Genomic DNA, 27,288 nt, shown 5'->3' with positions numbered 1-27,288 from the left:
GTGAAATTATAAGAAATATTTGAAAAATTGTCAAATAATGAGTAAATCGTATATATACGTAGAAGAAGAGGAACTTAAAAAAAAAAAAAAAAAAAAAAAAAAAAAGGAACTAAAAAGAGGCAGTTGACGAACGTGGGGCAATTTGAAAATGAAATTACCTTATAATGAAATTCATTCCCCCAATTAAAATTGGATAATGGTCCATTAACTAGTTTAGGGTAATGGTGATTCCCGTTATACATAACCAAGCAACTACAAAGTATCCATTCCTTCCAACCAAGCACACCCTTAGTGTTTCAGGCTGCTCTACTCAAACCGTATCCCCCGCTGTTTCATTTTAGGTTGTTATTGACAGATTTGAGGTACGATTTATATTAATAATTGTCTGATTTGTTTGTTGTTTTCTTCATTCTCGCTTATTAGGGTTTCTTTATTAATTGGATGCATGCGATGATTGTGCCTAGTTTTTGTACGACGGAATTGTATTAGGGTTCCCTCTTCCTGAAGTTCACTTATTTGATAACTTAACTTGACTCTAATTATTATCTCAGTTACAATTATAGTTCCAAGTGTTATTTCCACTCTCGCATTTGTAGGTTCAAGGGGTTTTTTCTGTTTGTGTTGTGTCTGTTTGTTATTAATTTGGTTTACGATTTGGGACTCAATTTTTCTTCGTTCGTTTTTGCATAATTTGGTTCTTCTTACTTACTGTCTGTTTCATACAATATTTGATTCTTCTTATTGTTTTTTATACGTTTGTTACCACTAGATTTTGCATATTTGAAGTTAGTTGTTTAGGTGATATACTTCTTTTTTCTGGCGTTTTTTTTTTTTATTCTTATTGTCTTTCAGGTACTGACGTTGTTGGTCACTTTGTTCTTTGAAGACTCGCTGCAAGGATACTTGTTGCTACAGGTAAGGTGTTTCTTTTTGGTATTGTCTTGGGTGTTTTGTGGTTTCTATCTTTGCATATTTATATTTTGTTGTGTTTTTGGTTGCCAGTTTGCATATTTATTTATCGTTTACTTTTGGGTTTTCTGTTTTATTATGTGTTTCCTTTTTAGTTTATGCTGTTTTTAAGCGTTAGTTAGTGTTTAGGTTAAAGATTTGTCAGTTTCTTGAAAGATCAACACCCTTTTGGTTATGTCAAAGAGATTAGCAACTCAATCTTTACTCCTTTTTTAAAGGTTGTGTTTATTTTTTGTTTATAGAAACCTTTTGCTGGAATGATTGGTGTGTATGATGTACTTAAAAGCTTATTTAGAATAAACAATGCAGAATAAGTACGAATTCTCTTGATATATTTTGTTGTATTCTTTGGATACAAAAATATCTAACTTTAAAGCAATTTAGTGAAAATTATTAGTGTACTCTTTGTTATCATTTATATTTGAAACTACACTTTTAAGAGCCCGTGCGTTGCACGGTTGGCTCTATTATGTTAAGGGTTAATACATTAGGTATTTTGACTCAGTTGCCTAAGCTAACCTGCCAAGCCATTTCACAACCTTTAGATTTCAATAGTCATTTTAACATGCCAAACATGTCAGCGTATATTATCAAACATGTCAAACTTGTATTTTATCTACAAAAAGTCAAAAATGTCAAACTAAGTCATTTATATATACATCTTGCTATTTCATATTGGATTAGAATTGACCATGGTTATATAGTTACATACAAACTCAAATGGATGTGATTGTGTCCCTAGTTCAATATGACTTAAAAGTCGGAGATGTTAATTTGCCATATATTCACATTAGTTGATAGTTATTATATTGGGGAACTTACTTCAACATAAAGGCCCCATTCACTCCATCCATCAATATCGGAACGCCATCCTAGTCCATGAGAAATTAGTGCTCTTAGCCGTCTTATCCACACTTCAGTGTAACTCTGCTTCTGATCTATTTTGTAACAATGTACTTGACCAGGATTCAACTCGTTTCAACTTACATAAAGAAAAGAATATATGATACCACAACAACTCGGCTTTCATCCATGAAAAATACCTATAAACAAAACAAAAAGTTGAAATACATATAAAATTTTGCAAAAAAAACAAAAATACTTTGTTACCTTACCTGGAAAGTTGAAGTCACGGTCGATTAGAAAATCATCTCGGGATATTTTGAAATCAAAAACCGTAATATCAACTACGTCATATTTACACATCAAAGATGAATCCGTGTTGAAGATTGTAAAAATTAATGAAATTGGAAACATAGATGAAGGAATACGGTTGGCGATCAGGAGCCATGAAATTAGAAAAAACATACCTGATAGCAAAAATATCGCAGGATACGGGCTGGAGGAGGACGATCTCGATCTACAAATACTCCGTATGTAACCCTAAGCAATACTAAATAATGAAGTCGCATAGAATACTGATAGTGTAAAAGACAAATATAAATAATGATAAAATGTAGAATATATGTTCAATGTGATTAATTATGATACAATTGTGTCAAAGCATTGATAAGCTTAAAACATTTTACACTACTTTAACAAAATAAAGTGTGACAAAAAAGCTACCGGAATAAAGCTAATATATTACTCCTATAACATTTTGGAAGACACTAACAAAATACAATGTGACGAAAAAACTTTTACCGGACTAAAGTTAAGTCTCAATTTCTGACGTTTTCCGATCGACCCATCTTCCAGTGTTCAACACTGCTACTCTTAGAAAACACACTCCAACCGTTGTAACTCCACCTGATTAACAACCAAAGTTACTACACAATGTCCTATTTACAAAAGCTGAAAGCCTACATGAAAGTATATGTTCATTCATTTTCTATCTGCGTTCTTGCGTGTACAATACATAAACTCAATTAGATAAAATTTATTATTGACACAAAGTTGTAGCAATATAAACATACAAACTCAGATAGCTGATAGACATGAGTGAAAGAATCAATAATTTTTACCACTTGGAGCGTTCATTTGGAGAAATGTCACGCATATTCTGATGTGCTTGACAACACGATATGGTCCTCACTTGTCCCATATCAAATGAAACCCCGTGTACTCGATCTCTAAAATAGAATAACAATATGACAACACCATTAGTGATATACCTATTCCCTTTTAATTGAAAAAGTGATACATTTTCACTATCTGGTACACACCAATGACTTCCAAAACAAACCAATGATTTCCAAAATTCGGACATTTAAAGGGTTTTCAGGTAAAGGTTTCCATGTGTAAAAAACACAGGCATGTTCAAAATTCTTAGAAAACTTATATTAAAAGTAGAACATATTTACAACTTATGTAATCTACCTTTTACAACCTTTGATGTGGTACTTGCCATTTTGATGTACTTACTCCTTTCAGATCATGCACTTTGTTGATCATTATTGCGACCATAAAAAGGCAAACACATACAATATGTTACGATGCAAAGCGTTACACTTGTTAGGATGCAACGCATTACACAAATTATTAATAATGATAACCACAATTTTATGTAATTTTAATAAATAATAGAGACAAAAAGTTCAAGTTGTACTTTTAAATTAATGGATAGAATGAGGTTATGATAGGATTTTATGTCAAATGAGTTGATACAATATAATTGATACAATTATTTAAAGATTTTAAAGAATAGTTATCATATAGAAGACATAATAATGTTACCTACAATTAAACAGGGCAACGTTCCTGCAAAAAAAAAAAAAAAAAAATGGTGATTGTCATCCCGATTCTAAATCAATATTTAGTTACCTATAATGATATAATAATCTAATGTCTGTATTATTGAAGATGACCAAAAACTGCAAGTACTCTCCAATTAACAAAATATTCCTATCAAAAGAGAAAGCATAATCCCAATAGTGACGGAAAGCTAAGAAAAACAATGTATAAGTGAAAAGGAAGAAACTTTACAATATAAAGATGACTAAATCATGGAACTATTAATTAACATTCCTGTTTAGAATTACCTGAACCTAACCCTCCTCTCATGTTTAGCATTGTTGTCTCGGCTATATACACAGAAACCTCTGTAACACACCCATTGAAAAATATTTTATGACTTTTTCACAAAGTTGCTTTATATACTAATATCCAACCCTAAAGAATTGCCGTATAAGATATAATCCCTACACCAAATCGTTCCAGTAACCTTTAAATGTATAGTAACACACTAACACTAACACACAATTAAAGATAAAGAGCATCAAGAGGTAACTGTTGCAAATGATATAGCAAGCCAGCCAAGTATATTACGGATAGTTTCAATCATCAAGGTCTGGAATTAAAAAAAGAAATCACACGGTGTTATTTATGCCGAACAAACTAAGCAATAATCAAATCCTAAGTTTTCATATTTGTCGGACTTTTACCAATTCAAAATATATGAATTTTATAAACTTCCCAATGGCGTTAACGTGGAGTTTGGATTTACATCTTTGAAGTGATTAGTGAGACTTGAAAAAACCATTATAAGAATCATTTAACTAAATCTAAGGCTAATTCTATACCGACATTTGTTTCTAGAATCCGATTATATTTACTTTGTCATATACAACTAACATATTATTATAAACACTTCAATTTAGTCAATATCGAAACTCCATAAATCAATCAAAAAAATTTTAAAGCATTAAAATTTATGAAAAATTAGACAAACCAATAAATCAAATCACAAGATTATTATTAAGAATAAAATTGGATGATATGCATTTTCTTGAATGAAAGGTTAAATCGCAATATTAATCATTAAATAGCACTCTGCTGAATGAAAGGTTAAATCTCCATACAACTATGAAAGGTTAACCCTAGAAATTCCAAACAAAATAAAATAAAGTAAAAAAAAAAATCTTATATATGGTCTACGTAGACAACACTCTGCCATTATGTTGCATATAGTGAAATTAAAAAAGATGCACAAAATCAAACATCAGGGATTGAGAAAATACCTGATTTATGATTCAATCGCTATGAAGTCTGGGTAAATTCATGTTGGTGAAGGATAATCGCTACGATTTATACCTATATTGTATAAAAAGAAAAATTTTGGAACCCTAATTTCAATTTCAGGATCCGTTTGAGTAATTAAAGTCTGAAAGAATTAGGGTTTTTTTTGTTGGGAAGAAAAATTGGACGAATGAGTTGGTTTTGAATGAATGAAGTAATGGAAATAAGTTTTGAAATAGACCGTAGGGTTTGATGAGAGGAATTGAAACGAATGGGTACTAATTGAATCACGATTAAATTAGTAACGAAGGAGACTGGACGTGCGGTAAATTAAGGTTACTCAAAACCGGTGGGAAACGGTTTCCGGCGGCAAAAGCATATCCGGCGGTTGAAGGAGATGAAAAAAAAGGGAGAGGAGTCGTTGAAAAAAAATGTGGAACGGAGGGTTGCCCTAATTTTTGATGTTTTAATTTAAAAAAAAAAAAAAAAGAGAAAATCAAAGAAGGTAGACACGTGGCGAATGGAAAATTTATGGGATTGTGGGTCTGACACATTGGATGTAAGCCTCATGCTTTATGTGAAGAAGCGATTTGGGCCGTAAATTCGATATTTCCCAATGTAATTAATAACATGTGGATGAGGATTTGATATTAACATGGGTTATGTGTATGTGACAGATATATATACTTGGGGCTTTATCGATAGCCAATTTGTTTTGAAAGAAGAAATAATGAAGAAGGTACTGGGAATAATTAAGAATGCTTTTAAGGGAGGTGAAGATGTCGTTTTTGGGTTTTTTCGAAAGGCAACGACACAATTAGGGGTGACTTTTAGGGTACTAAATTAACATTATGTAACGATTGTATTCTTAACTTAACAACTATCTATACATGTAATTCACAAATTATCACTAATTTTACATAATGTAATCAAAAACCCTGCGCAACGCAAAGGTTACTACACTAGTTACTTCTAATATCTAACATAAATATCAGTATTGTCTTGTAACTTCTCCCCTGAGTATACAACAACAACAACAACAATACCCAATCCCGCGCCTGCGAGGTATGGGGGAGGTAAGGTGTAGACAATCCTTCCTCTACCCTAAACTAGAAGAGAAGTCGTTTCTGTTACCACGAGTCGAGAGAATTCTCCACCCACGGTAAAGAAAATTCATCCCCCTCTCTACTCCAGGGTAGAGAGATTGCTTCCGTGAGGACCTCCGGCTAAAAAAAGACTCTTTTTTTTTTTTTTTTTTAAAACTAGAAAATAGAAATTAAAAAATAAATTAAAACATACAAAGATAAATAAAAAATAATAATAATAATAATAATAATAATAATAATAATAATAATAATAATAATAATAATAATAATAATAATAATAATAAAATATAGGGGGGACGCCATGAAAATGGTAGAATCAGATTTTCATGGGGTTTAAAGCATGCCTAAGAATCAATTTAGGCTCTGAGCGGCAGTCAAGACGCCACTAAAACGACGCTTGTCGTTGCCTCAATAAATAGAGCCAAAAGACCTTGTGGACAGCAACTCGAGGGCATGCCGGGTGGAAGTTGTTGCGCAAGCAAAGAGCCAACCACCCTTAGCAAACCAAAAACCACTCATGCACCTTTACGGTAGACACCCCCGAAACCACCCAACTAAAAGGAACCAACCAAGCTCTAGAGCAAGGGAAGTCGTCCTCAGCCATAATGGTCCCAAGATGCACCGAGCGATGCGAATCACTTGATCATACATACATGCATACATACGTACATACGTACACACATACCTAAACCTACATACACACCAGACATACCTACGTATATACATGAGACATACCTACGTACAAGTATGAAACATACCTACGTACATACATACATGCATAAAGCCACACATACAACCATACATACATAGCATAAACACCCAGTCCTACATAAACCTATTAGCAAAACATACATACATGAGTGAATATACCACACCTGCAGACAAGTAAAAAACAAGCATACATACATACCTACCTACAAATATACATACATAAAAAACAAACTCACATACAAAAACGTGTGTAACTGCATCACACCTTCATTACAAAACCTACATGCATGCATACATACATACAAACATACAAGAACCTACGTGCATACGTACAAACAACCAAGCAAGCATGCATACATCCAAAACCAAAGATACCAAAAACATACTCATTTAATAATATTAGTAACAGTACATAAAACTAATAAAAACGATAGTAATAGTAATACAAATAATAGTAATAATAATAGTTCATATAAATATTAATAGTAATAAATATTTGTAATACAAATACTAATACACTAATAATTAATAATAGTGATACAAAAAATAATAATAATAACAATAACAATACTAATAATAATAACTTCTCCCCTGAGTATGTGATTAGTAAATGTGTATGATTATTACTGACCCATAAAATGTTTCATAATTTTCAGACCCTTCAGGTCATCACACAACCATAAACAAACAAGTGTGTGGGTAAGGTGTATTGGGTTACAAGGTGTGTGAAGTTGAGAGTATTTGGCTACAAGCTAGTGTGTGGGTTAAGGGGTGTGTGTGTGTGTGATTTGATCTAAGGCTTATTAGAGTTAAGCATGGAGGTGGTACTATTTATATCAACATACCACACCCCTTTGCAAATCATATCAGTAATTTGTGATCTAACAATCCAATGCTTTTAGAATAGTGTGGGTCGCAGTGGCATAAGTAAGATGGGATAATAAGTATTTAGTAGAGTTTAGTGATATAGATAGATATAAGAAACTTCATCAGGAGTAATGATATATGTTATTCTACATCATCCTCCTATCATCTAAGACACGTGGAAAATCGTAAAAAGACAACATAGAACTAAAAATATCACACTTGATTACATAGAGAAAACATAAAACAACTGCTCAGACAACGTTTCTTCCTAATCATTGTTTTTTTTTAAATTGATATCTGTTTCTAGATTTTGGTTTATTTGAATTGATCACCGAAACCAAAATGAGCCATTAACAACCAAATAATGGTAATGAGCTCACCACCTTTAATCACTTGTTCTGATTGAATCTTTGCTTGAGAATGTTTTGCACCATAACACAATAAGTCTACCCACACCTTGCTTAAAATCAACCATTTATCTGAACAGTTGCCTTGCCCGTCTATCTTCATTACCTCGTTTGCCAAGATAACACTATAAGGTAGCACCGACGTTTGCTGTTCCAAAGAAATAAAAGGTACCACCGCCATTTGCTGGTCAATATTAGGCACCTTCGAATTCCAATATTCATCAGTTTTATCAAAAATCTTCGTACATTCATTTAAAAGCTCTGTATCCACTTGGGTATCCCCGGATTTTATTGTTTGTTGTTGGACTTCATTCACTTGATTTGTTCTTTCAGTTTTGAATATGCCTTTGACATCTCTAAGAGCCGCTAAAAAATTTCCTTGCACCGTGCTAGTTATAGAGGTAATCATGTTTGGCTTCATGATAAGAATGTACAACATGTAATCAGATAGAAGCTTTGCAATCTCCCGATTGTTATTTACGTCTGTGGACATGGGATTTTTATTGAATTCTTTGTAGTAGCATAAATCAGTGACAATATGCCATAGAATAACACGCTGACCATAGTCACAATCTCGAGTGTATCCGCTTAAGTGACTCCAACCACGTTCATCACGAAGCACCCAATCACCCAGTGATGAACTTATATATTTTGCTTCGTGTAAGTTATCATGAACGGCTTTTGATCTATTCTGTATCTCGTCAAAGATAAAGTCTCTTAGTTTATCAGTGTAACGTTTGGTTTTCACGTACTTAATTAAGTCAACATATTCACCAATTCCCACTGTATCATATATGCTTGTCGCGAAACTTGAATGTGGATGCAAACCACAGTACATAAGGTTGTAAGTTGGTATAGATTCAGACCACCTTCGTTTTAGGGACCGAACGGGCCATCTATGTGTTTTGGCTTCACTTGTTCTCAACTCTAGCATGCGCTTCACCTTGCACATCTGAAAGATTCTGAGGAATTGTGTCACGATCACGAGAGACGTGTTTCTTTCCACGCGTGATCTCAAAATAAAATTGAGCGTCCTTTTTGAAGACACGAGCGCGAACATACCAACTATCTCCAAAGCCAATGCACTAAAGAGTAAACCATATGTGATTATTACATCAACATTGGTAAATTTTGATTTGCTCTCGAATACGAAGAAAATTGCGGCCACACAAACTGTCACAAAGGAGAAAAGCCGGCGAATCACGCCAAAATAACCGTACAACACTGGGGTCTTGGTGAAAAGATCTTCATAAAGGAAATTTAACTCAAGTTCGACTATTTCGAAAGCATCTTTTGCAGTTCGCTTAAGAAAAAAGTCCTGACTTAGATCCCGAATTGTATGAGTAAATATCAGATCTACAGCCAACCCTTTGAATGTACCGAAGAAACAATAAGCATACTGTAAAATCTCAAACTCTGTCAAATTCGGCTGGTCAGTCGTTGTAGTGGCTCTTTCTTCCGCTATATTCAACATAAATTGCTTCAACTTTTCCATGTAATCCAGGCTTGAATCAGTATTTGTATTCATCGACATTTTGAATTTATAAGCACGTGCAAGATAAAATGAATATGTTCTCTCAGAATATTTGATAATTCCATTCACAAATATCAAAAGTGTGGGAACCCAGAGTGGATTATGTGGGGGAGTTTTAAAAAGAAGATAAACCGTTCCAGAGCATTGTGACACTAGACTCATAAGATGACGAGTCCATAACTCATTATCCTCCAACGCAAAAGCTGTGATTGTGTCCGGACCTCCAAGGTGCAACAAAAGAAAGGCCGCCCATAAGGCAATCAGGAACTGATGTGTACCAACCACACCATGACAGTTTATGTTTGAGAAAGAATTGGGGGTGCCGTTTCCATTTGTAATCAGGCCAAGGGAATAAATAGCCACCACATCAGCAAGCAAGTAGGCAAACCACAAGGGTATGGTAATCAAAGATGTTGATGTGCGTTTTCGTAAAGGAGAAAAAAGACTCAAAAAGATTTGTAAACAAAAGCTAAGTATGACAACGCCACGAAGATCCCATGTAAACCATAAATGCTTCCACCTTGGAAAATTAATCTCTATCATTTCCTACACCAAAGCTTCAAAGTGCAAAATGAGAATGCTATATATGGTATATATGCTAGAAAATTTGGTTCATGAACTAGCTAGGCATGCATATAAATTACGTATATGAGGATTAAACTAGCTAACATCCAAAGGCTCGCGTTCTAGTGTAAAGTACCCGGTACCGGTGGCCTCACTTTGGTAACCCAAGGGGTACTATGGTGGTTTAATTTGGATGTGATTTACTTGTTGCCTACCTTTGTCTATTTATGAAACTCTTACTCAATAATTAAAACCCTAAAATTAATAATACTCTGTTGATTAAACGAACAAGGTTTTGAATTGCCTATATGTCATCATTCTCAAAGTATTGTCAAAAAATTCTAGGTGGCATCATAAAATAAAAAATTAATCTTGGAGTTTCATTAATTACAATTAAATTTAATTATTTTAAATTGAATATCCATAGATTTAATTATATATTTTCCTTAATTGAATCTTGATCCGTGAACTACTAAACAAAAATATAAATTATATTTGAACTATTAATTCCCAACTTATTTATAGAATTATAGTAATATTTAATTCAGTTTAATTAAGAAAATGAATTATTTAATTCGAATTAATTGTGGAATTAACACGTAAGATTATTTCATTCAGATTTACTGATAAATTAACACGTATGAATAATTGAGAAATCGCATCACGACGAATTTTCTGCCAACTGATACACCTTTTCGAGTGATAATTTTTTTCATAAAAAACAAACAGTTGCATTCTTTCGTTACACCCTTTCGTTGCACTTTTTCGAGTTGCAATTTAATTTAATGTGTTTCACTCTATAAAACATTTAATTGCTTTCAATACGAAAACAAAAAATACACATTTCTTTATACACTTTGATTTGAATTTTCGTGCCTAGACTCTAATCTCGTTCTAACCAGAGGCGAAGCCAGGAATACAGAATAGAGGATGCTTACGAACAGTGGCGGAAGCAGTAATTTTTTTTCATCGGGGGCAAAAAAAAACCTAGAAATTTTTTTGGGCAAAATATGGAGGTTTTGGGGGAAAAAATGGAGTTTTTAGGTAAATTATGAAGTTTTTGGGGTAAATTTGGAGATTTTTGAGCAAAATTTGATGATTTTGGGCAAAATATGTAGGTTTTGGGGCAAAATTTGATGATTCGTGGATAAGGGATGAATTAAGGGATGCTTATGTTTATTTGTTGGCGGATATTGTCAACTAATATACAATTTTTAACACAATATATTTCGCTTATTTGAAGAGTTGGGGGATGCAAAGCATCCCAAAACATCCCCCTGTTTCCGCCTCTGGTTCTAACCTTATCTTAATTAGGATTTCGTGATACTCAAGGCTTGTAGGGTTGAAATACTTAATTGAAAAATTGATTACACGATTCAAGAACCAATCAGATTATCAATTACAACCCTATTTTCTAACAAAAAACTTATTTTTAGATGGATGCATAAGTGTACATATAGTGTAATATTTACTCCTAATTTGTTGAGACTACGATACGTCTTAGTGATATGGATAGTTACTACTCCCTCCGTCCTTAAATTGTTGTTAATTTTTTTTTTTGTACAACTTTGACTTCAAATATTTTTTTGTTTGTGTTACATAAAATTTATAATATTTGATAAATATTATACCACTTAAAACATATTTTAAAACTGTATTCGTTCATTTAAGTTTCATCAAATATTATATAGAATGGATAAATATATTTAAAGTCAATTCTTTTTTAAAAAAATTAAAGGTATAACGGGACAATTATTCTAGGACGGAGGGAGTAATGTAAGTACAAACATGTTTTTGTGATAACACCCAATTTGTGATTTTGTTTTTTTGTTTATTTTATTTAAATTATACTCAAATCGTCCCATAATAATTGTCCTATTTTGACTTTTCAAAGTTTTTTCTTTACAATTTTGACTTTAAATATTTTTATTTGTGTTACATAAATTTTCATGAAAAGTTAAATAAATAAAACATACATTTAAAATATAACTCATTCATGAAATTTTATCAAATATTATATAATACAAATAAAGATATTTAAAGTTAAAGTTGAAAAATAAATAATTTATAAAGTCAAAACATATCACTTATTTGAGACTGGTGAGTATTTATCTTTTAGATATGGAATCCTTCTTGGAAAAAAATTAGTTAACATTCATCAATAATATTAAATATTTGTGAAAAAAATAATGTTCTTCAAAAGTGATATTATTCTTTGATAAAATTTGTTAGCGTTCTAGTCAAAATCAACTAATATTCGTCGATAAAAAATTTTTTATTCAAAAATAATAATCCTTATAAATTTTTGGAAAATCTTAATAATATTTTTCGTTAATAAAAAATATTTTTAAAAATCATATTAACTTTTTATGCAATATTTTTCTTTAAAAAATGTTAATTTTCTTGACAAAAAGTGATTAACATTAATTTAGATATATTAATTTTATAGGCAGAATTAGTGACATTCATCGAAAATACTAAATTTTCAAAAACCATTCTATGTCTTATAAAAAATGATAATATTCTCATAAAGAATATTATCATGTTTGGGTAATCTATATAGTCTAATAAACTTCTAAAATGATAATGTTATTATTAAGCTTAATTTTTATAATGATTGTGTCATAATTATTAATTTAATTTAAAAAATAATACAAAATATTTTATAAAAGAAAATATTAATCTCTCATAAATTGTAATTTTATTTTTATAAAAAAAATTTAAAAGGCATTTATTATTATTAATTATTATTATTATTATTAAATATATAAATATAAATATTCAACTTTGAGCGAATTTAAAAGGCATTTATTATTATTAATTATTATTATTATTAAATATATAAATATAAATATTCAACTTTGAGCGAATTTTATGTTTGTAAAATCAACGACAAGTTCCACGGGGCAATAAACTAAATGACTTTAACATTTACATTCACTTAATACGTAAAACATATTATTAAACTGTTTCGTTTAAACAAACTCGTGTTTTTACCGGTTATTTCACTAATATTATTCGAAAAGGGAAATATATATATTTTGAAAGACAAAATGACAAGAATATCCATCTGTCCATTTTAGAGGGACATGAAAAGTTCATATCTTTTAGGATATAAATGAATGGTGTGATCATCGCTTCTCCTTTTTCCCCTTTATTGTTACTTCCGTTTAGATACTATGATTCAAAGATTTATTTATCTATTTAGCAAAAAAAAAAAAAAAAAAAAATTAATAATAACGAACAGATCCGAAAACTAAGAGGTACAAAACCGTACAAAAGGAGATCCAAAATCACGGTAAATCACGATCGACAAACTAAGTGACCTAAAGAAATGTCATCACAAAGAGGGTGAAAAAACGATTAGCTACTCGTACTCATAGGGTTATAGGGGTGCAAATGAGCCGAACTACTTGAGGTCGACTCGTGACAAAGTTGATTCGAGCCGAGCTTAAACGAGCTCGAGCTAGAGCTAGAGCTTCAACATATTTTGAAGCTCGTTTAGTAAACGAGCCCGAGCTCGAGCTTCATATCTCGAGCTCGAACAGGCTCGGAGCATAAACGAGCTTTTTATTTATATTCATTAAATTAGTATTTTGTAATAAATAAATAAATAGAATACAATTTTAAACCTATTTATATTTGTAACCTCAAAATACTTTCCTTTTCTTCCTATTGTATACTATGGAGTTAAACTACAGAGTTTTGGTTTTGGTAAAATTCAGACTTCATCTCTTAATTATAAGAAATATTAATCTGTGTGTTTAGGGTTGTAATTCAAGAGAGGTGTAATTTCTATTTTTCTATAACTGAAGTGAAATGTATCTTTCTTTATACGTGCGTCTAGAGTTTTGTACCATCATTAAGTATGTCTCACTTTTCTTGACTGAAAGTAACTGCCGGAAGAAAGCGGTGTCTTGAATTAGTATAGTGACGGCAGTGGCCGTTGAGTTGCTTAGCACTTTAGTTTAACTGAACGGCAGCGGCCACACGCAACATCATGAACCAACTAGCTGAACGAATTGAAGTATACAATGACGACAGACAATTAAATCTTGTTTCAAAATTTTTAGTTGTTTGTTGGTATATGTTCAATGAAGAACGTAATGAAAAGTAGTCGTACGTTCTTGCAAGCCCAGATCTAGCTTAATTTTTGCAAATTACAAACCATTTTCCTATTAAAAATATTAGTTGTACATTTTGATTGTTTTGACATGTCTTGCAATGTTCATCTTTTGTTATACACTATTAATTGGGGTATTTTATTTGAGTAGTGATAGGTCATAGGTTTTAATAAAACCTTGCTGTACAATTTTTTAAGGGGTAATTTTACTATAGATACAAAATTTTGAAATATCTACACTCATTTTATGTAGACCACTTGGAGGTGCCTATGTTTTGACACTCGGTGTTCAATATCAACGAGCCACAACCTCCCTAATGGGCGTTCATGGGAATTGTGGTTTGAGCGTTCTTCGTTTCACCATTGGCTCCAAAACGCTCCAAATGAATACTCACTTCAAGTTATTCGTTTGATCGAGGGAGTAAAAAAAAAAAAAAAAAAAAACTCATATATAGTCTTACTATAATATTGTTCCCCATCTACCCGAAATCTATCTGTTTAATAGTGTCCTGTTAATATAGTACGCATACCTACGAATATAACTACTCTAGATAAAATCCTTTAGGTCACGAAATTGCGGCGTAAACATCAACTGGCATTTATGATTAAATATATAAAGAACAGTATCATATTGATTAAGAATACAAAAGTAATGTGTTAAAGTGGAGTACCTTGTTGAAATAGGCAGCTGAAGTTGCTAGTACTGGATAAAGATGATTTTGAGTGTGTTTTGATGATCCACCTATTTGGTATTATCAAAGACAGAGGCAGATGAACTGAAACGGAGGATGAGCTTCAAAAGTTATATAGTGGAGATGGTAGTTGTAAGATAAAAATATTTTAAAATTTTAGATGCAAAGAGGTAAGGAGCGAGCTTGCAATAAAAAAAATCATTTGATCCCAATTATTAAATATTATTTTAATAATTTTGTTACAATGGTCATAGTTAATCAATCTAAACGAGTTTTGACCTCATATAATTACACTTATTTTTGGGTTGAGTTATATTGCATGGTCCTTTCTGTCATTTGTTGAAAGTTAAGTTTAGTGGTCAAAGTTTGAAGAATGAGACCTTTGTGTAAAACCTGTGAAGCCGACTTAAACAAGTTGAGGGGCCAAAGTGCAAATTCAAGTTTTTTGTATATTTATTTTTCTTTTCTTTTTCATATCACAGTTTTCATTTTCTGATATTCATCTGCATCTCATATGATTTAAATTAAGGTTTTCTGATCTTCATTGTATTTGTGAGAGATTGGTTCATATTTACATGAACCTTGAGTGTTAGATTGTAGACGAGTGAATGTTTACTGTGATTGCTAATAGATTATATTTTTCTGTTCATCAATAATATTCTAGAGTTTCTACACTCGAAATTCGCCCAAATACATTTTTTAAAAAGTTTTATTTCAAAATACATTTTTTTTTAAAAACGTCTATTTACACCATTAGGTCGACCAACATTATGGTCGACCTCCCCTTTACCTGGTCGACCAAGATAGTTTTCAAGGTGGTCGACCAACATTTTGCCTAAATGTTGGTCGACTACTTCGATAAGATGGTCGACCGACTTGTGATGCAAAACTCGGTCGACTAGCATTAGTCGACCATAGGTGCATTGTAGTCGACCAATAAGTGGGTCGACTAAGAATAAAAACACAATTTTATTGGATAAGATATATCAGATAAGATTTTATTGATATTGGATAAGATTTTTTGGAGTTTAGATAAGGTTTTTGATATTGTTTCACGACTATAAATACTCCCACATGATTTTCTTCTTCTGTTTCCAGAGGGTTTCCATGAGGGATGCCATCACTGACCGACTTGAAAGTGTATGATTCTATTCGGTGTTTGTATGCCTCCCATATCCACATCTTCAAACAAATGACAAATTCGGTTAAACATGAAACATGTTATTTGATTAACATTTATAAGTACAAATTAATACCTTAAACGCCCAAGTGAAGTCGCTCAAATGGTATGTCATCACCCCTTCCGATTTTTATCTGCTGCCCTATCTTTATAAGGTACCAACACGTGATGCAAGTGATTATTGAAATGTCCCGTTCATATCAATTATAAACGTTTCATATTAATTGGTTTCGTTGCGAGGTTTTGACCTCTATATGAGACGTTTTTCAAAGACTGCATTCGTTGTTAAAACAAACCATAACCTTTATTTTATCGATAAATGTTTAAAACATTACGAAGATTATCAAATAATGATAATCTAAAATATAGCGTTTTCACTCGACCATTACGTAATGGTTTACAATAATATTACACAATAACTTAAGTCTTCGAATGCAGTTTTTAAACAATATTATACAAGCATATTGACTCCAATTATTGTCCTTAATTTAGCATGCAACAGCAGAATCTCTTAATAATCACCTGAGAATAAACATGCTTAAAACGTCAACAAAATGTTGGTGAGTTATAGGTTTAATCTATATATATATATATATATATATATATATCAAATTGTAATAATAATAGACCACAAGATTTCATTTTATAAACATAATCCTTAAGTAGAATACTCACGTCTGCATTAAGGTAAAATCATTCATATGATGAACACCTAGTAACCGACATTAACAAGATGCATATAGAATATTCCCAAAACAGAATCCTCTCGTCTGTATAAAAATCGAAGTACTAAAGCATCCGAACCTCGGATGGGGTTTGTTAGGCCCATAGATCTATCTTTAGGATTCACGTCAATTAGGGGTATTGTTCCCTAATTCTTAGGTTACCAAGCTAAAAGGGCATATTCGATTTAGATAATCCAACCATAAAATGTAGTTTCGATTACTTGTGTCTATTTCGTAAAACATTTATAAAACTGCATGTATTCTCATCCCAGAAATATTAGATTTTAAAAATGGGACTATAACTCACATTCACAGATTTTTCCTTCGTTGGAAATAAGACTTGGCCACTGGTCGATTCACGAACCTATAACAAATGTGTACATATATATCAAAGTATGATTGAAATATATTCACAACATTTTTTATTACGTTTTTATGATTTAAGTTTGTTAAGTTAGCAGTCCTCGTTAGTAACCTACAACTAGTTGTCCACAGTTAGATGTACAGAAAATAAGTCAATATATATTATCTTGAATCAATCCACGACCCAGTGTATACACGTCTCAGGCTAGATCACAAAACAAAGTATATATATTTTTGGAATCAATCTCAACCCTGTATAGCGAACTCAAACATTACAGCATATAGAGTGTCTAGGGTTGTTCCAAATAATATATATAGATGGGTCGATATGATATGTCAAAATATTATATACGTGTCTATGGTATCCCAAGATTACATAATATATGTTAGAATACATGTATAATACAATATAAGTTAGCTAGGATATGATTAGTGTAGATTTGTTGTAAAATTTTCGTAGCTACCACAAGTAAAATTTTCCAATTTTGTTTTACCCATAATTTCTTCGTTTTAAATCCGTTTTGAGTGATTCAAGTTGCTAAGGTTTCTTAATGAACTGTAATTTATGAAACTAAACAGAAAAAGTATAAGTTTATAGTCAGAAATACAAGTTACAAGTCATTTACTAAAGAGATAGTCATTTCCGTTGAAAGAACGACATCTTGATGACCATTTTGAAAAACATACTTCCACTTTGAGTTTAACCATGATTTTTGGATATAGTATCATGTTCATATGAAATATCATTTTTCCAGAAAACAAACTTCCAATTCAAAGATTAAGATAGTTTATATTTTTCTAACCCAAAACAGCCCCCGGTTTCACTACAACGGCGTATGTCCGGTTTTACGGTGTTCATCGTGTTTCCAGGTTTTAAATCATTAAGTTAGCATATCATATAGATATAGAACATGTGTTTAGTTAATTTTAAAAGTCAAGTTAGAGGGATTAACTTTATTTGCGAACAAGTTTAGAATTAACTAAACTATGTTCTAGTGATTATAAGTTTAAATCTTCGAATAAGATGGTTTTATATGTATGAATCGAATGATGTTATGAACATCATTACTACCTTAATTTTAGTAGGTAAACCTACTGGAAATGATAAATATAGATCTAGCTTCAAAAGATCCTTGGATGGCTTGAAAGTTCTTGAAGCAGAATCATGACATGAAAACAAGTTCAAGTAAGATTTCCACTCGAAATAAGATTGTTATAGTTATAGAAATTGAATCAAAGTTTGAATATGAGTATTACCTTGAATTAAAAAGATATCTTACTGTAAATAAGAAAGATTTAAAGAGATTAGATGATCACTTGAAATAGATTTGCAAGATTGGAAGTAAGCTAGTAAACTTGAAAGTGTTTTTGGTGTGTTCTTGAGTAGTTGTTTTGTAAGTTGATCTAGGTTAAGATTTATGAGCTATATTGAGCTTGATTTTAATGAAGGTGATGAAGAACACTTAGAAAATCAAGAGAGAACAAGAGAGAGATAAGTTTGATGCATGAAAGTTGAAAAATGAAAGTGTTATGGTTGGTGAAGAAAAACGTGATCCTACCCTTGAATATAAGGTTCCATTAGTTTGTATTTTTGTTAGATATTTCATACTAGTTGCCAAATGATGGTTCTCACATGTTTAGGTGACTCATTAAGGCTGCTAAGAGCTGATCATTGAAGTGTATATACCAATAGTATATACGTCTAGAGGCTGGGTATTGTACGAGTACGAATACGGATTGAATACGAGTAAATTGTGTTTACTGTAGCAAATAGTATTTTACTGTAGCAAATAGTATTTTACTGTAGCAAATAGTATTTTAATGTAGCAAATAGTGTTTTACTGTAGCAAATAGTGTTTTACTTGTACATCTTTGATTTAATTGTATTTCTTCTTATATATATATATATATATATATATATATATATATATAATAAAAACTTACATCATAAAAAAAATAAAACAATTATATAATCATCACAAGTTATGACGTTCGTGAATCATCAGACAAACTGGGTGGTCAATTGTCTACATGAAACTCATTTCAAATAATCAAGTCTTAACAAGTTTGATTGCTTAACATGTTGGAAACATTTAATCATGTAAATATCAATTTCATTTAATATATAATCATGGAAAAGTTTGGGTCACTACAGTACCTACCCGTTAAATAAATTTCGTCCCGAAATTTTAAGTTGTTGAAGGTGTTGACGCATCTTCTGGAAATAGGTGCGGGTATTTCAGCTTCATTTGATCTTCACGCTCCCAGGTGAACTCGGGTCCTCTACGAGCATTCCATCGAACCTTAACGATTGGTATTTTATTTTACTTAAGTCTTTTAACCTCACGATCCATTATTTCGACGGGTTCTTCAATGAATTGTAGTTTTTCGTTAATTGTAATCTCATCTAATGGAATGGTGAGATCTTCTCTAGCAAAGCATTTCTTCAAATTCGAGACGTGGAAGGTGTTATGTACACCCGCGAGTTGTTGAGGTAACTCAAGTTGGTAAGCTACTGGTCCGACACGATCAATAATCTTGAATGGTCCAATGTACCTCGGATTTAATTTCCCCCGTTTACCAAATCGAACAACGCCTTTCCAAGGTGAAACCTTAAGCATGACCATGTCACCAATTTCAAATTCTATATTATTTCTTTTACTGTCCGCGTAGCTCTTTTGTCGACTTTGAGCGGTTTTCAACCGTTGTTGAATTTGAATGATTTTCTCCGTAGTTTTTTGGATAATTTATGGACCTGTAGTTTGTCTATCCCCCACTTCACTCCAACAAATTAGAGACCTGCACTTTCTGCCATAAAGTGCCTCAAACGGTGCCATCTCAATACTCGAGTGGTAACTGTTGTTGTAGAAAAATTCTGCTAACGGTAGATGTCGATCCCAACTATTTCCAAAATCAATAACACATGCTCGTAGCATGTCTTCAAGAGTCTGTATCGTCCTTTCACTTTGCCCATCGGTTTGTAGATGATAGGCAGTACTCATGTCTAGACGAGTCCCCAATGCTTGTTGTAACGTTTGCCAAAACCTTGAGACAAATCTGCCATCCCTATCAGAGATAATAGAGATTGGTATTCCATGTCTGGAGACAACTTCCTTCAAGTATAGTCGTGCTAACTTCTCCATTTTATCATCTTCTCTCATTGGCAGAAAGTGTGCTGACTTGGTGAGACGATCGACTATTACCCAAATAGTATCATAACCACTTGCAGTCCTTGGAAATTTAGTAATGAAATCCATGGTAATGTTTTCCCATTTCCATTCCGGGATTTCAGGTTGTTGAAGTAGACCTGATGGTTTCTGATGTTCAGCTTTGACCTTAGAACACGTCAAACATTCTCCTACGTATTTAGCAATATCGGCTTTCATACCCGGCCACCAAAAGTGTTTCTTGAGATCTTTGTACATCTTCCCCGCTCCGGGATGTATCGAATATCTGGTTTTATGTGCTTCCTTAAGTACCATTTCTCTCACATCTCCAAATTTTGGTACCCAAATTCTTTCAGCCCTATACCGGGTTCCGTCTTCCCGAATATTAAGATGTTTTTCTGATCCTTTGGGTATTTCATTCTTCAAATTCCTTCTTTTAAAACTCTCTGTTGCGTCTCCTTTATTTGAGTAGTAAGGTTAGTATGAATAATTTTATTCATAGCTTTTACCCGCATAGGTTCTCTGTCTTTTCTACTCAAAGCGTCGGCTACCACATTCGCCTTTCCCGGGTGGTAACGAATCTCAAAATCGTAATCATTTAACAATTCAATCCACCTACGCTGCCTCATGTTTAGTTGTTTCTGATTAAATATATGTTGGAGACTTTTGTGATCGGTATATATAATACTTTTGACCCCATATAAGTAGTGCCTCCAAGTTTTTAATGCAAAAAACAACCGCGCCTAATTCCAAATCATGCATCGTATAATTCTGCTCGTGAATCTTCAATTGTCTAGACGCATAAGCAATTACCTTTGTTCGTTGCATTAATACACAACCGAGGCCTTGCTTTGAGGCATCACAATATATCACAAAATCATCATTCCCTTCAGGCAATGACAATATAGGTGCCGTAGTTAACTTTTTCTTCAACAATTGAAACGCTTTCTCCTGCTCATCGTTCCATTCAAATTTTTTCCCTTTATACGTTAATGCAGTAAAGGGTTTTGCTATTTTGAAAAAATCTTGGATGAATCTTCTGTAGTAACCAGCCAATCCTAAAAATTGACGTATATGCTTCGGAGTTTTCGGGTTTCCCATTTTTCAATGGTTTCAATCTTTGCCGGATCCACCTGAATACCTTCTTTGTTCACTATGTGACCGAGGAATTGAACTTCTTCCAACCAAAATGGACACTTTGAAAACTTAGCGTACGGTTTTTCTTTCCTCAGCATCTCTAGCACTTTTCTCAAATGTTCTTCGTGCTCTTGATCATTCTTTGAGTAAACGAGTATGTCATCGATGAAAACAATGACAAACTTGTCAAGGTATAGTCCACACACTCGGTTTATGAGGTCCATGAACACGGCTGGTGCGTTAGTTAAACCAAACGGCATTACCATAAACTCATAATGACCATAACGTGTTCTAAATGCAGTCTTTGGAATATCATCCTCCTTCACCCGCATTTGATGATACCCAGAACGTAAATCGATCTTCGAATAAATAGATGAACCTTGCAGTTGATCGAATAAGTCGTCGATTCTCGGTAGTGGATAACGGTTCTTGATGGTAACTTTGTTCAACTCTCAGTAGTCGATACACAATCTAAATGTACCATCTTTCTTCTTAACAAACAAAACATGAGCTCCCCATGGTGATGTGTGATAGTGCTCCAAATGAACATATATTTAAGCACAATATCCTTCCAATATGTAAAGCTTTTAGTTGCAATTGTTCTATTTTTATGTAATATTTGTTTAAATAAATAAGTGCGAAGACAAAAGAAGAAAATGACAATTTGAAGACGCAAATGACCAAAAAGCTCAAATGAACAAGATATAATTCAAGTGGTTCAATTTATTGATGAGAAACGTCTCAAAATTACAAGAGTACGAGCCGCAAAACGCAAAATACAAGATATTAAATTGTACGCAAGGACGTTCGAAAATCCGGAACCGAGACATGAACCAACTATCAACGCGCGACGCAACGGAGCTAAAATTACAAGTCAACTATGCACATAAATATAATATAATATATAAATAATTCTTAAAATTATATATATATATATATATATATATATATATATATATATATATATATATATATATTATATAATAAAACGTCGGCAAAACTAGAAAACAAAAGTAGGTGGCCTGATCCAGCTGGCCATGCGATCGCATGGCCAGGAAGACCATTTTTCATGCGATCGCATGAAGCCATACGACATCTTTTACGATTATGTATGTTCTATTTAGCTGTCGCCTGATCCAGCTGTCGAACCTATCTTTAAATTAGTTAATCTAATAATTATTAAAATGATTATGTATGTTCTATTTAGTGACGTTTATACGACATCTTTTACGATCATTTAATTAATTATTCGGGTTGGGTAATTGATTATTCATTCTGATCAAGTGGGTAAATTAATATTCATATCTCATTAAAACAGGGGTGAATTACATACAAGGATAATTGGTGTAATTGTTACCAAAGTTATAAAACCTTGGATTACACGCAGTCGATAACCTGGTGTAATCATTAAACAAAGTATTAAAACCTTGTTACAGTTCGAATCCCTAATTAGTTGGAATATTTGACTTCGGGAATAAGGTTAATTTGACGAGCATTTTATAATTATGACCGATGGACTATTATGGACAAAAGATCAAATAATCCAGGACAAAGGACAATTAACCTCGGGTAATAAATTAAAATCAAACGTCAAACATCATGATTACGGAAGTTTAAATAAGCATAATACTTTTAATTCATATTTCATTGTACCTTTATTTACTGTCATTTTAATTACTGCAATTTACTTTATCGCAATTTAAATTCTGTCATTTATATTATCGTCATTTATCTTTACGCTTTATTTAAAATCGACAAACCGGTCATTAAGCGGTAAAACCCCCTTTTTATAATAATAATAATAATACTACTATATTACTAATATATATATATATATATATATATATATATATATATATATATATATATATATATATATATACACAAATATAATCGTTTAAAAATATAGTGTACGCAATAAGCCATCTCCCTGTGGAACGAACCGGACTTACTAAAAACTACACTACTCTACGATTAGGTACACTGCCTATAAGTGTTGTAGCAAGGTTTAGGTATATTCCATTCAATAAATTTAATTAAATAACTTGTGTAAAATTGTATCGTATTTAATAGTATTTCTCAGTAAAAATATAACTATTTCGTATACACCTCGCAACACACCAATGTGCTTGGTCGAATGAAACCACGTTCTAAAAGTTCTTGTAATTGGCTTTGTTATTCCTTCATTTCGCTGGGTGCGAGTCTGTATGGAGCACGAGCTATTGGTGCAGCTCCGGGTACAAGATCTATTTGAAATTCAAAGGCTCGATGTGGAGGTAGTCCCGGTAATTCTTTCGGAAATACATCAGGAAATTCTTTTGCGACGGGAACATCACTGATGTTCTTTTCTTCGGTTTTGACTTCCTCGATGTGTGCTAAAATGACATAGCAACCTTTTCTTATTAGTTTTTGTGCCTTCAAACTACTAATAAGATTTAACTTCGCGTTGCTCTTTTCTCCGTACATCATTATGGGTTTTCCTTTTTCGCGTACAATGCGAATCGCGTTTTTGTAACATACAACCTCTGCTCTCTCCTTTTTCAACCAATCCATGCCAATTATCACATCGAAACTCCCTAACTCTACTGGTATCAAATTAATCTTAAACGTTTCGCCAACTAATTTAATTTCTCGGTTCTGACATATTTTATCCGCTGTAATAAATTTACCGTTTGCTAATTCGAGTAAAAACGGTAGGGTTTTATTATTATTATTACCGTTCGCCAACTCATAATGACCGCATGAATCTGTAGGCTAAAATCCATGCGACCGCATGGTTTGATCTGACACGACTGAAACCTTAAATCATTAATTACGCTGTAGGGTTTTATTATTATTATTATTAACCTAATTAGGGTTATTTAGTTTATTATTTAGTTTTAGTTTTATTATTTAGTTTGTAATTTTAAGTTTAAGTATTATTATTAATTATATAGTCTAATACTTTTAGAAAATATAATATAAAAATAACATTTTTATAAAATTTGTATTTTTGTATTTTCTTTTAATCGTTTATTTCGTAATTTGTATTTTTTTTATCGTTCGTAATTATTTTTAAACTTAGTATTTTGCCATAGTTATTTTTATATTTCTATTTTTTAGGTTTTGCCGTAAAATTCCTTAAGTGTTTTTTCTTTAGATTAAGATTTAGGCGCTTTAGAATTTTGCGACGCCGTTTTAAGATTTTAGTATTTTTTTAAGTTATTGCCGTTTTGGATATAGAATTCCTTTAAGTTTTAATTCCTTTAGACGCAATTTTTAATTCTTAGTTTTTAGGCTTGTAAGTTTCGACGCTTCATTTTATTATTTTTCGACGCTTAATTTTTCGACCTTTTATTTTTCGACATTTTTCGACGCGCTCTTTTTCTTTCTTATTTCTCGACGCTCTAGTTTTTAGGACATAGAATTTTCTATTTCTTCTCTAAAACTTCGACGAAAAATTATTTTAAGTGGTTAAATTGATAAACATTCAAAATTTTCTGGTTCGTAGTAATAGTTGGATTTGTTAGTGGCGAGTTGTGGGCTTCTGATTTAAAGGGTCATGGCTACCTGCTGCATCTATTGGCTTTTCGAAACGTGGGCAAAATCAGAAAAGTTTATTAATTTGATAAGTTATATAATTTTTATATTTATAACTAATAGGATATTCAGTGAATGCACCGAGCAAAACGTTCACCACCTTTCATACGTTCACCACCTGTAACTCGATCAAGAAATCTAGCCAATATTATCGCCGTTGATTTTTCTTTAGAATCATCATCTAGTCAAACAAGTACTCCAACTCAAAATCCCGATAATCCATTTTTTGAACCCTACTTCAAAATTGAAAACCCGGAGGATATTCAAGGACAATTCCAAGATCCAGAATCACTAATCATTCCTCCGGAACCACAAATTACTCATCCAGAGATTGTCGAGGAAGAAATCATTAAATCAGAATCCTCTAGTGATTCAGATTCAACAAATTCAATTATGGAAGTAACAAAACCTCTAAGTATGGAAGACCGAATGAGAACCACACGCACAGGCCAAGGTTACGCCATTATTAAGCCAGACATTAATGCACCAGATTATGAAATCAAAGGACAAATCCTACACATGGTAACTAATCAATGCCAATTTAGTGGTGCGCCGAAGGAAGATCCAAATGAACATCTTCGTACTTTTAATAAGATCTGTACTCTATTCAAAATCAGAGAAGTTGAGGATGAACAGATCTATCTCATGTTATTTCCCTGGACTTTAAAGGGAGAAGCCAAAGATTGGTTAGAATCGTTACCTGAAGGGGCGATTGATACATGGGATGTTTTAGTTGAAAAATTTCTTAAACAATTCTTTCCGGCATCTAAAGCCGTGAGACTTCAAGGAGAAATTGTTACGTTCACACAAAAGCCAAATGAAACTCTATATGAAGCGTGGACAAGATTTGGAAAATTGTTGAGAGGATGTCCTCAACATGGTTTAGACACTTATCAAATAGTAAAAATATTCTACCAAGGATGCGACATCACTACAAGAAAAGACATCGATATAGCAGCTGGTGGTTCCATTATGAAGAAAACCGCAACCGAAGCTCACAAAATTAGTGATAACACAGCCTCCCACTCACATGAGTGGCACCAAGAAAAAGATATTTTTCGTTCATCTAAAGTGGCTAGAGCCGATTCTAGCCATGACTTTGATTCCGTTTCAGCAAAAATAGATGCTTTCGAGAGACGAATGGAAAAGATGAATAAAGATATTCACGCAATACGAATCAGTTGTGAGCAATGCGGTGGACCACACTTAACGAAAGATTGTCACATTGAGCAAACCATGGAACAACGTGAGAATGTTTCCTACATGAACCAAATGCCGGGAAATAATTATCAAAATAATTATCAACCGCCAAGGCCAAATTTTAATCGAAATCAAAATATTCTTTACAATCCAAATGGCCCTAAAAATAACTCGTACAACTAACAAGGTCCAAATAACCAACCAACTCAAAACAACACTTTCAATCAACAAAAACCTAGCTTATATAAACCACCACAATAAACCGAAGAGAAATAGTCAAATCTGGAAGAAATGATGGCAAAGCTAATGGAATCTCAAACACAATTTATTACATCTCAAACCCAAAGAAATGAAAGGTTTGATCAGTCATTAAGAACTCAACAAGCTTCCATTTTAAATCTAGAAAAACACGTAGGTACTCTTGCTAGCATGATGAGTGAGAGGGAACAAGGAAAGCTACCAAGTAATACTGAAGTAAATCCTCGGAATGAGAATGTTAACATGGTGTCAACAAATTCTGAAAAACCAACACCAGAAGATGGGAAGGTTTTAGATGTGAGTAACAATGAAGAAGTTACATCACTAACACCACCCGAGTATGTAAAGCCAGTGGTGGCACCATACAGACCACCCATCCCGTTTCCAAGAAAAGGAGTTGAGTATGAGCAAGTAATAGGTAATAAAGTTTGTGATACCTCTGGAAAGAAGAAGAAGAAGAATAAGAAAGTGCAAGAAACAAAAACCGTAAAAATAAATCCCGGTGAAGACAGTTCCACCAAAAGTTTCACCCAGGTTGGGTGATCCGGGTGAATTTATTGTTCCTCGTCTACTTAGTGATTGTGTCATGTATGATGCACTAGCAGATTTAGGTGCGAGTGTGAGTGTTATGCCTCTTTCATTATATAAGAGATTAGGAGTAGGTGAGTTAAGTCCAACATATATGAGTGTCCGACTCTTTGATTAAACCATTAGGCACCCAGTTGGAATTGCTAACAACCTACCCGTTC

At 32.7% G+C, this 27,288-nt stretch overlaps 1 protein-coding gene, 2 long non-coding RNA genes and 1 other non-coding gene across 16 annotated transcripts; 1 reads left to right on the top strand and 3 right to left on the bottom strand.

Moving 5' to 3' along the window:
* The first annotated feature begins 209 nt into the window (after positions 1-209).
* LOC139876488 (uncharacterized) lies at positions 210-5,881 on the top strand. Its single transcript, XR_011768129.1, has 3 exons — positions 210-362; positions 853-915; positions 5,604-5,881. It is a non-coding gene; the product is annotated as an uncharacterized lncRNA (long non-coding RNA).
* LOC139876487 (uncharacterized) lies at positions 1,424-5,361 on the bottom strand. 13 transcript variants are annotated; one of them, XR_011768117.1, is made up of 6 exons: positions 4,929-5,361; positions 3,646-3,669; positions 3,289-3,350; positions 2,934-3,041; positions 2,085-2,718; positions 1,603-2,012 (listed from the first exon to the last, which is right to left on the bottom strand). It is a non-coding gene; the product is annotated as an uncharacterized lncRNA (long non-coding RNA). The 13 variants fall into 13 exon arrangements; XR_011768125.1 differs by lacking the exons at positions 3,646-3,669; positions 4,929-5,361 and adding an exon at positions 1,424-1,585 and having other exon boundaries at positions 1,792-2,012; positions 3,289-3,631; XR_011768122.1 differs by lacking the exons at positions 3,289-3,350; positions 3,646-3,669 and adding an exon at positions 3,951-4,010.
* Positions 5,882-7,925: 2,044 nt separating the features above from the next.
* On the bottom strand, positions 7,926-10,094 carry LOC139874858 (uncharacterized). Its single transcript, XM_071862254.1, has one exon. The coding sequence runs from the start codon at positions 10,092-10,094 to the stop codon at positions 7,926-7,928; it is 2,169 nt and encodes a 722-aa protein (XP_071718355.1).
* Positions 10,095-25,858: 15,764 nt separating this feature from the next.
* LOC139879131 (small nucleolar RNA R71) lies at positions 25,859-25,965 on the bottom strand. The gene has a single exon (XR_011769984.1). It is a non-coding gene; the product is annotated as a small nucleolar RNA R71 (small nucleolar RNA).
* Positions 25,966-27,288: the final 1,323 nt, after the last annotated feature.

This window comes from Rutidosis leptorrhynchoides, chromosome 11 (genome assembly GCF_046630445.1).
Source record: "Rutidosis leptorrhynchoides isolate AG116_Rl617_1_P2 chromosome 11, CSIRO_AGI_Rlap_v1, whole genome shotgun sequence".
Lineage (NCBI taxonomy): Eukaryota > Viridiplantae > Streptophyta > Magnoliopsida > Asterales > Asteraceae > Rutidosis > Rutidosis leptorrhynchoides.
Note: the sequence above shows the minus strand (reverse complement) of the source record. Positions and strands in the feature narration are given on the sequence as shown.